Genomic DNA, 14686 nt, shown 5'->3' with positions numbered 1-14686 from the left:
ACAATGGAACAGTCTGAGACCCAGAGCCAACGAAAGAACTTGCTCATTCCTTACATGGTGGCTATGTGTGAAAATCTCAAAAGGATTTTTGGTAAATACCACATACCCATGCATGTCAAACCGATAAACATACTAAAGCACCCAAAGGACACCAAAACAACAGAAGCAATGTAGTATATGCAGTTCAGTGCAATGAGGAGTGTTCAGAGCTCCACATTGGAGAAACTAAACAGAAGAATGACCCAGGAGGGGCAGTGGCTCAGGACCACAATCAGCAGTGTTCCTTCATTTGAAGGACAAAGGAAACTCATTTGATGGCGGAGATACCCTCATTTTGGACCATGTATATAGAAAGTTCCTCACTCAACAGAGGGGGAGGCCTTAGATACAATCTGTCTCCTATTTATCATGCTGTCCTTTCATCCATCCCCAGAAAGATCAGGACCACACCCATCAGAAAGACCACTGTTAATGACTGTATCAGGGGTCTCCTACCAACTGAAGAAGCTACTTGGATGAGTAGCGAAATGTTTCAACCTAATAAGGCAGAAGTCCAGTTGTCATGACTCAACTTCCAGATAACCTCACCTGGATGACTGAGAATCTTCACAGATATACTGTTACTTTTAGTACTGATTTATACTTTTTATACTTTATGGGGTGCTGTGCATCTTGCAGTGACTGGAATCTTGTTGAGTGGCAGTGGATTTTAGTAGTCGACAAGCATGCTTCTATTTAATCTCCACCTTGTCATCCCAAAAGTAGAGTCTGCCTGTTTCAGCTAATAAGGTTTCCACTTACACAGAAGGTACTAAATACCTCTGTACAGAAACTCCTGAATTGTTGACTCATTCATGTGATGGACTATTGAATGGGTAGTTTGAGTGAATAGGACAGTGTGTGCAACTGTCCGTAGGTTAAAATCTAGCAGCACAACCTATGCTGCGTAAGGCTGGTGATGTCATCAGCCATTGTGGATTTCAGAAAATTAATAATTTCTGGTCTTCTCCTTCCTCTACAAGGTGAGCCTTTTCATCATGAGAAAAACTCTAGGAGCCTGGGATGGAGTGGGACAGTTGTTAGTTTCCAAAATTTTACCACCAGCAGTGATTCTCAGAAACCAGCAGTGATTCTCAGATTCCCCTCAGTGAAAAGGATCCCATGGAAGCCCTGGGACCTTTGAAGGGGATGAGTTATGTTAATTGTTAGGAAAACAAATTATGTGTACTGAGGAACAAGTGAAATCACCATTAGATATGTTTAATAAGACTGTTTTAGCTGTAAAGAGGCAATATTAGCGGTTGCTTGTTGAAATAAAAAATGTTACTGGCCTTGTAACTGGTGAGTTAGGCTTAAATTCATCAAGACCTATGTCAGGTAACACCTATACATTTTAAACTTGCCCACAAGATTTCTTGTTGTTCATACTTGTATGGAACACCCACTTTCATTATTAAAAGAATTCTCGGGTGCAGAGAATGGGATCGATTACTCTGCTTCTGTGGCAGGATGGGCATCACAGTCCTCCTTGCCTTCATGTGCCCCTTGTAAAGAGAGGAGCAATTTTGATGTTTTCGTGGAGGCTTTCACGGCCGGGATCTGTCCTCTGAAGATGCCGGCCACAGAGACTGGCGAAACGTTAGGAAGAACCACTTTCAGAACACGGCCAAGAAGCCCGAAAAACCCACCACAACCAATTTTGATGTTTCTTTGTGCCTCTCTGTTCTGATCTCGACTGTGTGTATGCTTGTACTTTTTTAAAACCTGAAAATTACTCCTGATCACTTTTTAAAAAATATATGAGGAAAGGACCTGTTAGGGGTACAACATTTGAATTCCTTTTTAAGTATGATATTAATCTGAATATTTCTTGTTAGAAAATCCAGTGAAGGTGCTTATTTTTAAACAAATCTATTTGATATTTCCTTATTTAAAAATTAAAATATGCTTCTTAATAGCAATATTTTTTCTCCTAGATGATAAAACAGGAACAAGACCAGAGTAAGTATTAAATATTGTTTATGATTTCATAAATATCTGGATTATCTATATAAAATATGCAAAATATTTTTATGACTATATTCATTGGATTTAATGTGAATGTTAGGATCTTAAAATTGTGTACTTAATGTGGATTCTGCAGAGATAATTTCCAGGGAGGAGAATGCTAGACGAAATTTTGCTGATTTGCTTGGTTTATAATATTAAGTGTGGAAGAAGTAGATAAAGTTCAAAGTTGGAATAGAAATTGTTTCATATTGTTCTTTGCAGTATGAAATAAAAACTCCTCTGCTAATTTGGCAGCTTTGTGCTGATAATTTGGAATCTGTTGTCTGTTGGCAGGGATAGTAAAGCACTAAAAGATGAAAACCTACCTCCAGTTATCTGCCAAGATGTAGAAAACCTCCAGTAAGTATATCTTCATTCTTTAGAAATTACATTTGGTTCCAAGAAAAATAATTCCCTTAAAAATAGTTCCCTTGATTAGTATATAAACTTTTTTATTGATAGAAGTACTGATTCTTGACAGTTGTGGCAATAGTGCATACAATTCTTCAGATGCCATGGAGGCAGTTTGGTGGTGGTGATGGTATCTCTTACCTTGCCCAATAAAACATAACAGGTGTTTGCATTCAGATGAAAACTGTTTCTGTTCTGATTGTTTCTTTTTGCCCCTGCCCTGTCTTTCTCACCCAGGAAGTTTGTAAAAGAACAAAAACAGGTTCAAGAGGAAATCAGTCGAATGTCTTCCAAAGCAATGCTTAAGGTGCAGGAAGATATCAAAGCTTTGAAGCAACTTTTATCAGTGGTTGCCAGTGGATTGCAAAGAAACACTCTTAACATTGATAAACTGAAAGTGGAAACTGCTCAGGTATAAGATCTATAACTTAGCTACTGGAAATGGCCACATGCCTACAGTCTTCAGAAAAGTATGCTCACTTGTCTGGCAGTTGTGCATGACTGACCTTCTGTCCATACAGCTGAGAACCTCTTTATATAAGAACAACAACATTGTAATTGCACTAGTATAGAATGTTCCCACATACGGATAAAACTGTCATTTTGTGGCTGTTTATTTTATCTTATCTTCATATCCTTGGAGACTGTTGAGGAAATTAAAGATTTAGTCTCCTCTAGGAAAGTGTGAAGGGACATGGTGGCGCTGCAGGCTAAACCACAGAAGCCTGTGCTGCAGGGTCAGAAGACCAAGCAGTCGTAAGATCGAATCCACGCGACGGAGTGAGCGCCCGTCGCTTCTCCCAGCTTCTGCCAACCTAGCAGTTCGAAAGCATGCAAATGCAAGTAGATAAACAGGGACCACCTCGGTGGGAAGGTAACAGCGTTCCGTGTGACCACGGAAGATTGTCTTCGGACAAAACGCTGGCTCTATGGCTTGGAAACGGGGATGAGCACCGCCCCCTAGAGTCGAACACAACTGGACAAAAATTGTGAAGGGGAACCTTTACCTTTACCTAGGAAACTGTGAAGGCAGGAGGAGAAGGGAACTATGGAGGATGAGATGGTTGGACAGTGTCGTCGAAGCGATCAACATGAATTTAACCCAACTACGGGAGGCAGTGGAAGACAAGAGGGCCTGGTGTGCTCTGGTCCGTGGGGTCACGAAGAGTCGGACACGACTAAACAACAACAACAAGCCCCTAACCATTATGTTTATCAAATCCTCTGGGTAAAACTACTGAGATGGGGAGTTTAGTGTTAGGGTTTATAAACACACAACATGACCCTATCTCTGTGTGCTGTTTATTCAGGGTTTTGATGCAGTAAAGAGAATAGTCTAGTTCAACTGGAAACAATGTTGTTAACTGTTATAGTGTAATCAAACAGACCTAATTAGGGGTAGGAAAAGGATCCTTGTTTGGGTTTAATGCTATGTTGTGATTTGTAAACTGGGTTAGGAATGTTGAAGTCATTACTATACTTGCAGCTACAGGTTGCAATGGAAGATAGTATGGCCTGGCCAGTTTTTGACTAGGGCATTATTCATTAAATAATTTCTCGTAGCACATACCTACAGGCTTTTAGTGAATGCCTTCTGGATTTTATGACTATCCAGAATTTTTTGCTGAAGCGTGGCAATTATCGCTTGGCTTTTAATAGGCTTCCCCCCCCCCTTGTGCCCAGTAGACATGCTTATGAAGAAGTTTGTTAGGAATATCTTTTTCTCTGAGATGGGCTTACTTTATACAGAAATTTTACTACTATCAGAATTTCACAACAAGGATGTACAAGAGCCATCTTTCTCCTTATAGGAACTTAAAAATGCTGAAATCGCATTAAGAACACAGAAAACTCCTCCTGGCCTTCAGCATGAAAATACAGCACCTGCAGAGTAAGTATGTGTTTAGACTTTCTGATTATGATGTGCATTCATATATTATGTGTTGTAATTAACCATACATTCCATATGGATTTTATTTAAATTGCCCTTTTTAATATCTGGACTTTGTTTTTCACCCACTGGCATTTCATACTAGAATATTGTGCAAAAATTAAGATTCCGATGATATTGGGAGGATTTGCTTATGATAATGCGAGGGTTTGCTTGACCTGTTAAGAGGGATTGTCTATGCTAAAAGCAAATTGTTTAGTTTTTTAGGAGTGATTAATAGATAAACAACTTGTACCCAGGCTTCATTTTTTTCATATAAATTATGCTTATAATCTTTGGTCAGTGAAACATACATGAAATCAGTAATGAAGTAGTTTCTGCCAAAAAATGTAGTATCTGACAGGGATTATGAGAAAGAGAAAATGAATACATACAAACTTGCCCTGGTGCCTAATCCTTAAAAAAAAGATGAATATTTTTTGTGGGAGATATTTAATCACATTTGTCACTCAAAATGTTTTGAATTGCACTTAATCTAGCTACTTCAGAGCCTTGATAGAACAGTTTGAAGTACAACTGCAGCAGTACAGACAACAGATTGAAGAACTAGAAAATCATCTTGCTACGCAGGCAAACAATTCACATATAACTCCACAAGGTAAAATTTACTTTTCACTTGTTTTCTTAACTGCAACACCAGACACGTCCTCCAGCATTTTGTAAATATGCAGGAATTTTTGATCAGAGATCACCAAGGCAGTAGGATTAACTGTAAACATCACATGGAATTAACTCATTACATTTTAGGCTTGAATGACCTCATGGTCCATTTAAACTGAAAGTGGCAATGCTGATATTTTGGCCTGTACCTAGATCGTGAGCTCCTGTATCCACAAACAGAGTAGTCATCAAATGCCTTTTACTATGCATCTGAAGCACTTTTTATCCGGCAGAAGTAGCTAGAGATCTCCAGATGAACGCTCAGCATGAAAATCATTAGAAAACACTGCAGGCGGCCATTTTTAACCCGGAGGCCATTTTGGAACCGCCGATCAGCTGTTTTTTAAAACATCACTATGTGAAAATCGGTAAGTTAAACGCTTACCGATCATCGCAAAGCAATTTTTTGCCATTAAAAAGATCGCAATGCGATCGCTTTTACGATCGCAAAAAACAAATCGCTATGTGGATTCTTCGTTAAACGGGGCGCTCGTTAAGTGAGGCACCACTGTATTTGAAATCCTGTAAGATCTTTAATTTGATAGCTTGGTGGTAAATTACATAATGGCCAAAATCCTGTTGCTTAGTGTAGTAAATCACATTAGAGCGACCCATAAAATCCATGGAGATTTGGTGAGACAACTACTCCATAAGTTCCATTGATTCAAATGATCCCAGTTAAACTGACTTAATATGCTAAAGTAGGTTGCTATTAGAGTAGGCCTATTTGAATCAATGAAAGTTATGGAGGAGTTGACTCACCAACTCCTCATGAATTCTCAGTGGCCTTACTGTAGTGCAATTTACAATGCTGAGCAACAAGATTTTGGCCAGTAAACTAGATAATCATGGTTTTGTTACTGGTCCCAACATGATTTATATTACAATATCATGTAATTTTTTAAATCCTCATGTTTCACAGATCTGTCCATGGCTATGCAGAAAATTTACCAAACATTTGTAGCTCTTGCTGCACAGCTTCAATCAATACATGAAAATGTGAAGGTAAAATCTGTTTCTAGATGTAATATGGCTTATAAATCAAATTAGACCTATTGTTTGTATTTTTAAAATAGTACTTGTTCCTAATAGGGCATCTAGTGATTTCCCCTGAGTTACAGTTTGTACGTGGTCTGTTTCCATTCTTCTTTCTTTCAAAAAGAAACAGGCTGCTAATAAATTTTCTGAAGGAGTTTTAAGGTAGGAGTTTGCAAGTAGTTGTAGTTCTGGATGGGGTAGCTGTATTAGTCTGTGCAAGCATTATAGGTGAGAACAAATTAAATAAAACAAAAACAAAAATGTGGTGGCATCTTAAAGACTAACTTTTATGTTTTTTAATGTGAGCTTTCGTGGATTCTTACGTCTGATGAAGTGGACTTGTCCACAAAAGCTTGTATTAAAAAGATCTAAAAGTTACTTTTTAAGGTGCCACCACATTTTTTTACTTTTTAATTGTACTTTTTTTTCCACCTATAATACAAATAGTAGACAATACAGCATACATTTTGGCAAAAGGTAAGTTCCCCTTCCCTCTCTGCCAGCCCAAATCATGTTAAGTTATTGCTTTAATTCCATATGAAAATTCCTGCTTATGAGTTACTGTCTCCTTTATCTAACTCTGTGCCACTCACCATCATACAGAGTTGGCCGTGCTCAGGAAGAGTGTCAGGAGTTGCAGTCCAGTATATGAAGAGCCATCTCTCATCTGTGTCTGAATACTTTGAGTTTTTTAGGCTTTTAAAGAAACTGCAATCCAGGTTGAGTCTGGAAACAAAAAGGTCAGATGTGAACTAGCTTTTCAGACTTCCTAGTTATGTGGAGAATCTATAGGGAGGCTTCCCACTCCTGTCTTGGGAGAATGTCTGTGAGAGGTAAAGCTAGGACACTCTGTTGCTCACATCTTCACATGAAATGCATTACAGAATGTCTGCAAATAACTATAGTGATACTCTAAATTAGATCAAATAAGTAAAGTCAGATGTGATGATCTAAAGTACTTTTTTCTTTCACTTCAGATGCTCAAAGACCAATATCTTGGTTATAGAAAAACCTTTCTGGGGGATGCCATGGATATATTTGAGGCTAGACGAATAGAAGCGAAGAAGTGGCAGACTGCTCCACGGGTTACAACTGGACCTACACCTTTCAGCAACATACCAAATGCAGCAGCCGTTGCCATGGCTGCAACACTTACACAGCAGCAACAGCCTGCTACAGGTCTGAGTGCATTCAAGTTATAGCTTTTAGTGTTACAAAACTAGTAAGCTTGTATGATGTTTTATATACAGTCTTCCTTTGTTTTGGAAATCTAAAAATTATGAGTAACAATTCTTCAAAATATAGGTAATAGAAAACACAGGCTAGAGTTAGCAATAATTATACACCTAATATTTAATCTTGTGGTTTTTACATGTTACAACTTGTTTATTGTATTACTCAACCCTTTGGAATGTGAGTCTTTGTCACCTCTGAATCCACATAGGATAATACTTTTTCAAAGATTATGACACTGTTGTATAATTTTTTCTTAATTTGTTGCGAAATTCTAATTCAATTTTATTTTCTTCATGGAAAACCATAATTTTTTTCAAATTGCACTTTGTGACTTGAAGTATGCCTCAAAAAGTGGTAGTGCTTGAGGGCCATTACTCTATTTTTAAAATGGATTTGGCAGGAAAATGTTAAAAGTCGGAATTCAGAATTTTGTGTAAGAAAGAAGGAAAAATGCTATTTTTGAGGTGATGCACATCGGAAAGCATGGGTAAGAATGAAGTAACTGAGGGGAAAGGTGTTGGTTCTCAATTTTAAAAACACTCTTTTATTAGCTGTCATATTCTTAGCTGCTTGAAGCTAGAACCTGAAGAGGCTGCTTAAGGTGCCTACCTTCCAAAAAGTTCTGTATCTATAGGCTATGTTTAGAGATACATGGAAACTAGGCTGCATAAATATCTGACTTACAGCCTAACTCAAGGAATCTAGCTTTAAGTATTGTAATCTCTGTTCTTGATGTACTTGAGGATGTCTGGGTATATCTGTCACACTTCAATTGCACCTTTGTTTGTAGTGCTTGATAGAAAACAACATTGTGCACGCATAACTTACTACCCAGAGAGTCAGTAATTGAGGTACTGTTGTTAAGTAATGGGATCTACAGGGTATTTCTAGCTTTTAACATTTTTGTTAACAGTTCAGTCCTTTAATACAGGAATCCAAATAGAACATGGGAAGGATGAAGGAATTAGAACGTTCCTCTAATTTAACAGTAGCAATATGATGTAATCTTCTACACTTAAAAACCTTTGTTGTATGTTTAAGTATATGACAAATAACATTAGGATGCTTTTTACAGTTTTTATACAAAGGGAGTTATTTATTTGGTCTATAACTACCAAAAGTACTGTATAGTACTATTAGTTGTTGACTTTATTTATTACAGATCCCCCAACTTCAAAGCAAATTTTGAGGGTCTAGGGGACTGCAAATAAAGAATGTGAATCCTCCCCCCAAATCTGTTGATAAAAATTGTGTTCGGGATGTTATTAGGATGCCATATCATAAGTGGAACATAAATGGTTATGAATACTGTACTGCTACACAGTGCTTGTGGGAGAATTTCAGTTCTATAGTCATTCCTCAGATTATACAATGTAAGAATACTTTTGGGTTTAATTTCAGTGTCCTCACACAAGTTCTTAGTGCAAAGTAGAACAGTGGTTCTGTGAACGGAAAGCAGCCGCTGCATTAAAAAACGCATATTTGACGACCCGTCTTGTTTTCTAATGCAGAGGCAACAGAATAGTAATGAATTTCCATCATCATGTAGAGATTTTATTGGGCTTTGAAAATAAAAAAGTGCCAAGAGAACTGTTTATTTGGCCTTGATGTCAAAAAAATAATAGAGTATCCTAAATTGTTTAGGTCTAGATATTGTAAATAACAAGCGTGTCAGAATTTAGAAGTGTGATAACTCAGTGGCTAAAATGAATGTGTTCATTATGCAGAAGATCCCAGGTTCAAGCCCAGATGGAAGGAACTTGGGAAGCAGGGTTAAGTAATTCCTCTGCCTGGAGTTACTGCTGCCCAATATACTGTGCCACAAGCAGAAGCTTGGAAGCGTTTCCTTATGGACCACAACTCTTAGAATCTAATGGCCAAGCCGGCAGGAAGATTGTAGGAGTTGTCTTCCTGCAGGGTCTGTTACGGCATTTGTCCCACCTTCAGTACTGCTTAGCGCATCCTTAAGTCATCAACTTTTGCCAAATTAGCAGTCTTTTAGTTTATCTTTACCGGATATATTGTAATTTGATGTTAATGTGGTTTGGTGTATGTGAAGACTTGTGTTCATGGTGTTATGGGGATTTTCCCTAAAGTAGAAAAGTAACTTTTCTCTGAGGTATGGCAGAAGTCATAACTTGAAAGATATCACTCATTCAGAACTGAAGTATTCAGTGTTAACATAACATGCATTTTGCCAACTCTTGAAACATTTTCTTAATTCCAAATCATTGCCTGTAAAATGGTTAAATGTCTGGGAATAATGGTGCTTGCTCTACTGTAGACCAGCATCTGGTATTTACTTGGTGCAGCCTGTAACCTAGCCAGTTTAGATGACTTGAAGTGTTAAAATACTAACTTATTGTCTCAGTTTTATTACCTTGATAGTTGTGCCATCAGGTAATTATCTGGTGAAAATAGAGTGGTTATAGACTTGTGCATGTAGCTACTAATTGCACAATTAAGATTGTTTGGCTTACCTTAAAGGCACTTTGCTCTAAGACCTTCTAGCACTTAAAGCTTTATTGTTATCATTTGAACTTGCCAAGCTCAACTTAAAATTTAAAGTATTGGTAGGCTCAAATACCTAACTAAATTGGACGTTGTGCTTGAGCTGGTTTTGTGGTTAAAAACCAAGCAATTGCCATTCAGTTGATCTAATATTAATTCACTTTATTTAGTAAACGTACTGACCTGATCAAACTTGGATTTGCACCTTTATTTTCAGTATAGAAATACTTGAGCGATGATGTCCCAGCAAACTCTGTTGGGATCTTGCTGATGTTTACGCTAACTGGCCTTTTAGATGGAAATCCTAAATACACTTACTAGAGAGTAAGCCAGGTTTGTCATGGGACTTATTTTTGAGTAAGCAGGCATAAGATTGCACTAATAATACTTTGTTTATTAAAGTAAAAGTGCTGGGGCAAAAAGTTTTGCTACTGGTAATTATTGTTTAAATTTTTACATTATTCAAAAGTTCCAGTGTTCACTTAAACATTTTGACATGGAAGATCTCTAGCATTATCTAAATTATGTGCACATATCTAATTCTTAATCAAAGTTTGTTTGTTTTTCTGGCATACAGTCATGCTAATTGAGCTGAAGAGTCTGATGGCTTTAACTATGAAATCCTGTTTTTCTTTAACTTGAATCTTAGGTCGGTCTTGAACTTTTTAAAAAACCTTAAAAGCACTCAAATGCAAGCTTAGCTTGGAGGACTGTGATGTCATCAAATCATTAAAGGGTCTTCCACCAATGGTGCCTCCTCCTTAGATAAAAAAAACTGATACATTTCCTTTAATAGAGAACACTGGACTCTGTTTTGTTTTTATGAGAAACCTAGCTGACTTTGGACTGGGAACGTTTAAGGAAGCTGCTAGATAGAGGGATACTAACTTGTTTACATCCAGTTTTTAATCTGTAAATACAACATCACTATAAAAAGTTAAATCCTGACTAAATGAGTTGAACTTGGATCCCACTGATTTTAGTGGGGCAGTCATGGGTTTACTTTGTTCCCACTAATTTCGGGTAGGAACTAAAGTCTAACAACAGCCTTGGTCTAACTCCAGTTCTCTAGGTGGTAGAGCATCCTTGGAATGCAGGTAGAATCTCGACTTGCCAAAACAAGTGCTAGATGCTAGTTGCAAATTTGCAGCTCGTTTGCCCTTTGACTTAATGCTACCTTGAACATAACCTCATTTTTGTGTTAGATCACCTAAATGTGGAGACGTTCCTTGCAAAAGATGTAATGCAAAACAGTGCCTTTTGCTTGATATTTGGTTATCTGTTAAATTAGTGTTGTAGGGAACCTGAATCTCAAGTGTAGTTGCAAAGGCTAGAAGGGGACCACGAACACTGCCTGACCCATACAATTCTGTTCAACATAACCTACAGACTGTCACCAAGATGTTCTTTTCTTTTGTTTACTTGCGGTCATAGATGAATGTGCTATAATACAATAATGAGATAGAGAAACCTGGGTATTTTTAATAGATGAAATCAGTGCCTGGAAAAATAATGGGTAACCCTGAATCTAGAAGTGGTTTTTGATAAAAGACATTTTGGCAAACACTAATTTTTTTGTGCATTCTGTACTAGCACTCTTGGATTCATATGAATCTGAAGACATTCACGTTTAGGAAGCATTTCAGCTAGTGTTGCTGTGCTTGTCATTCACTGAGTGTACCCAAGAACAGAATTATGTGGATTGTACCCTTCACCTTTTAACTTGACAGGAAGTAGACAGATACAAAGAGACAGGCACAGTAAATGAACTTGACAAATCTTTCAAGTTTAACTAATGCACTGATTGCTGTGCTAAAAGTAGGAATACAGATTGTACTGTGAAAGCTGTTATGTAGCTTTTGAAAGTTACTAAAATAACCTCAAAATATTTGTTGTGACTTATTTATAATGAGGGGCTAGTAATAATTCTGCCCCCTTGCACAGAACAAATGAACTAAGGCTGTAAATTTAATTTTGGTATATTTAAAAGTAGACTTTGGCAGTGTGTGTGTGTAGGGAAACCACTGTCCCCAATCTTCTAAATGATGTTAGAAATTTCTGAATCTGAAATTTTTGAATGTATTAAGTAAGGTACACAACTGTGCCTTTTCTGTAAAAATGTTTATTTAAACAGGCAAAATTGGTTGTAAATGTAGCAAAGTTCTAACAACTTAGTAGCTATCATTTTTGTGTGAAACAGTTTGAATTGTCATGTTACTGTGTAATTGACTTGCTCTAAAATGAACAATAAATTTAATAAAACAAAGTCATTGTCTTGTGTTCTATCCACTTGTTTCACTTTGGTTTTTTTAAAAAAAGGATAAAATACTCACATGAGTATTTAATATCAAATATTGGTAACATGATGATTTTAATCATGTTAATGTAAAACTTGATGTTTAAATACTACTTCTAGCCGGTTAGAGAACATTTAGATGTAGTCCCATCAAGGAGCAGAAATTCTAACTTAATAGTGGCATGCTGAGTTTTCATAAAACTATGGTCTCATGCTTTGGCATAATCTAGATTCTTCTTGTATTGCAGAGTATACCTAAGACCAGTTAAGGCACAAAGATAGTTCAGGGAGGAATTCTAATGAAAGCTGGGGTACTTTGGAAAACATTTGTGGTTTATTTTCATTTTTTTAAAATAAAAGAGTTTACATCATGGATCTCTGTTGCGAAAGAGTAAGGCAAGCTTTGTTTTCATTTTTTTTTATACCAGGGCCACAGCCGACTCTGGGAATTAGTTTTGGAACGCCATTCGGTTCAGGTATTGGCACTGGCTTGCAATCAAGTGGCTTAGGCTCTTCAGGCCTTGGAGGTACACTTTAACTTTTTCTAATGTTTCACTGAATAAGTATACAGCACTTCCTGAATTGAAGTAGGCAGCACACGTCACTGGTAGAACTAAATGCCGTCTTGTTTTATGCTCAGTACATGAGGCCAGTCCTTTGTATTATGTTAATTAATCAGAAGCTACTACTAGCCTCTGTTACTATATTGTCAATGTCAAGTTTGGGTGAGAAAGTCCACTATGGGTATAAGCAGATTTTGAGAGAATGGCTTGATTCCCTTCTCCACTTAGCCCCCAGTATTCTTTGATCTTTTTTACCATTCATAAACAAGTTAATTTGCATTGCCATCTTTATTACATATTCCTCCCACTTACTCTGTCATGATCTGTGTAGAGAGCACCATTTTGGCAGGGTGAGATCAGTGTGTCTTCTGTCACTGCTGAATTATTCTAGATCTAGGCTTACAAACCAGTTCTGCTTAGATAGTTGTTGATGGAAGGGGTCATTGCCCAAAGCAGAGATGGGTAAACTGGTGCTCTCCAGAAATTCTGAGCTGCAACTCACCAGCTAACACCTGCCTGGTGAATTATCTGGGGTCATAGGAATTAGAGTCCCAAAAATTCACTCCAAATTCAGACCACCCAACTTGGCCCTAAAACATTCAGTCTTCTGTGCTATGTCTATACAGAGATTTGGACATATATTTAAGGAGTTAGGATGTTCTTGAAAAATTAGTTTTTGATTGGTAAAACATTCTTCTACTTTGTTAAGCCTTTTCTGTCTTTGGTGATATGATTTCAATATCTGTTATGGGAATCAACTGATGTAGGCTATACTTCATTCTGAGTTTTATCCATGATAAGCACATTTGTGAAAAAAACAAAATGTAGTCTTACATCTAGAGAGGTACTGCATTTCCTACAATGTTTAAACACATGAAGAGCTTTTTTTCCTACATTGTGGATCACAAAGGATACTCTTGAGTAGGCGTAGTAATGATGAATGTTTGCTGCTGCGCTGACGCATTGGCAAATCATTACACTTCAGGAAAACAAACATTTTTGTCTTCTTAAAGCTAATGTACAGCGGTTTGGGTGCCCTCCTTCCTACAATGCAGGAAGGTATCCTGACCTGTTTCCACCAACTCTGTCACATAGGTGGGGCTGTTTTGATTAAAGTTGCGAGTATTCTTCAGAATAAAAATACAGCTGTGAGCACTGGGATAGATGCCTAGCCTTATAAAGTAGTTGAGATTAGCTACACTGTATGAGTGAGTTTATTAGAACAATAAACTGAAAGAGACAAAAAAAAGTTTATTAAAGAGTGCTAAGACCCAAATCTCTTAGTCCCTACTGGAATAAAGCTGCTGAAACAATATGACATTGTTGGGTCAACACATAGGTAAGCATCTTTGATTCAGTAGGTCTATAGTAGTTGGAATTGACAATTGGTTTTAGACCTACCGTATTTGCCGGTGTACAAGATGACTTTTTGGCCCTGAAAAACATGGCTCCAAGTGGGGGGGATCTTATACGCCGGGTGCACTTCCAGCAAACCCTCGCTCTCTCCCAGCGAAAGGAACCAAAAGCGGCAAAACGAACTCTCCCCATGATGCAGCCAAAGCAGAATCACACATGCGGAAGAGGGGGTAGTCTTATACAGCAAGTATATAACAAACTACATTTTGAGTGGAAATGTTGGGGGGTCATCTTATACGCCCAGTCACCTTATACGCCGGCAAATACGGTAGTTCAAATATTATTACATCAGCTGCATAATGCATACTTGTCATTGCATACATTACGGTTGTATAATTTTTGTGGGGCCTCAGAACTTTTGAGTATTCAGTAGAGGAGTACAGCCCATAGGTTATCAATGAGAAGTGGAGGAATTAGTCAAACTGAGTATTCTTGCTCTCCCAGTTCTGTAAGCTGCCACATCTACCTGATTGAAGTAGGAAAAGTATGGCACCTGTCTGAAGTGATGCCAATTCAAGCAGTGGGAGTTAGAAGACCAAGCTCCACCCATTTATT

General features: G+C 37.6%; 1 protein-coding gene across 2 annotated transcripts in view; it reads left to right on the top strand.

The window, feature by feature from the left end:
* The window catches only part of NUP58 (nucleoporin 58), a 28377-nt gene that overhangs the window by 8470 nt on the left and 5221 nt on the right, over nucleotides 1-14686 (top strand). For both annotated transcript variants that reach the window (XM_020788544.3, XM_020788541.3), the window contains 8 exons: nucleotides 1977-2001; nucleotides 2344-2409; nucleotides 2698-2872; nucleotides 4272-4351; nucleotides 4891-5009; nucleotides 5994-6076; nucleotides 7087-7288; nucleotides 12581-12679. In XM_020788544.3, the coding sequence (XP_020644203.3) occupies nucleotides 1977-2001; nucleotides 2344-2409; nucleotides 2698-2872; nucleotides 4272-4351; nucleotides 4891-5009; nucleotides 5994-6076; nucleotides 7087-7288; nucleotides 12581-12679 (849 nt within the window). The remainder of the gene's footprint in view (nucleotides 1-1976; nucleotides 2002-2343; nucleotides 2410-2697; nucleotides 2873-4271; nucleotides 4352-4890; nucleotides 5010-5993; nucleotides 6077-7086; nucleotides 7289-12580; nucleotides 12680-14686) is intronic.

This window comes from Pogona vitticeps, chromosome 3 (assembly GCF_051106095.1).
Source record: "Pogona vitticeps strain Pit_001003342236 chromosome 3, PviZW2.1, whole genome shotgun sequence".
Taxonomy (NCBI): domain Eukaryota; kingdom Metazoa; phylum Chordata; class Lepidosauria; order Squamata; family Agamidae; genus Pogona; species Pogona vitticeps.
This window is presented reverse-complemented; position numbering and strand designations above follow the sequence as displayed.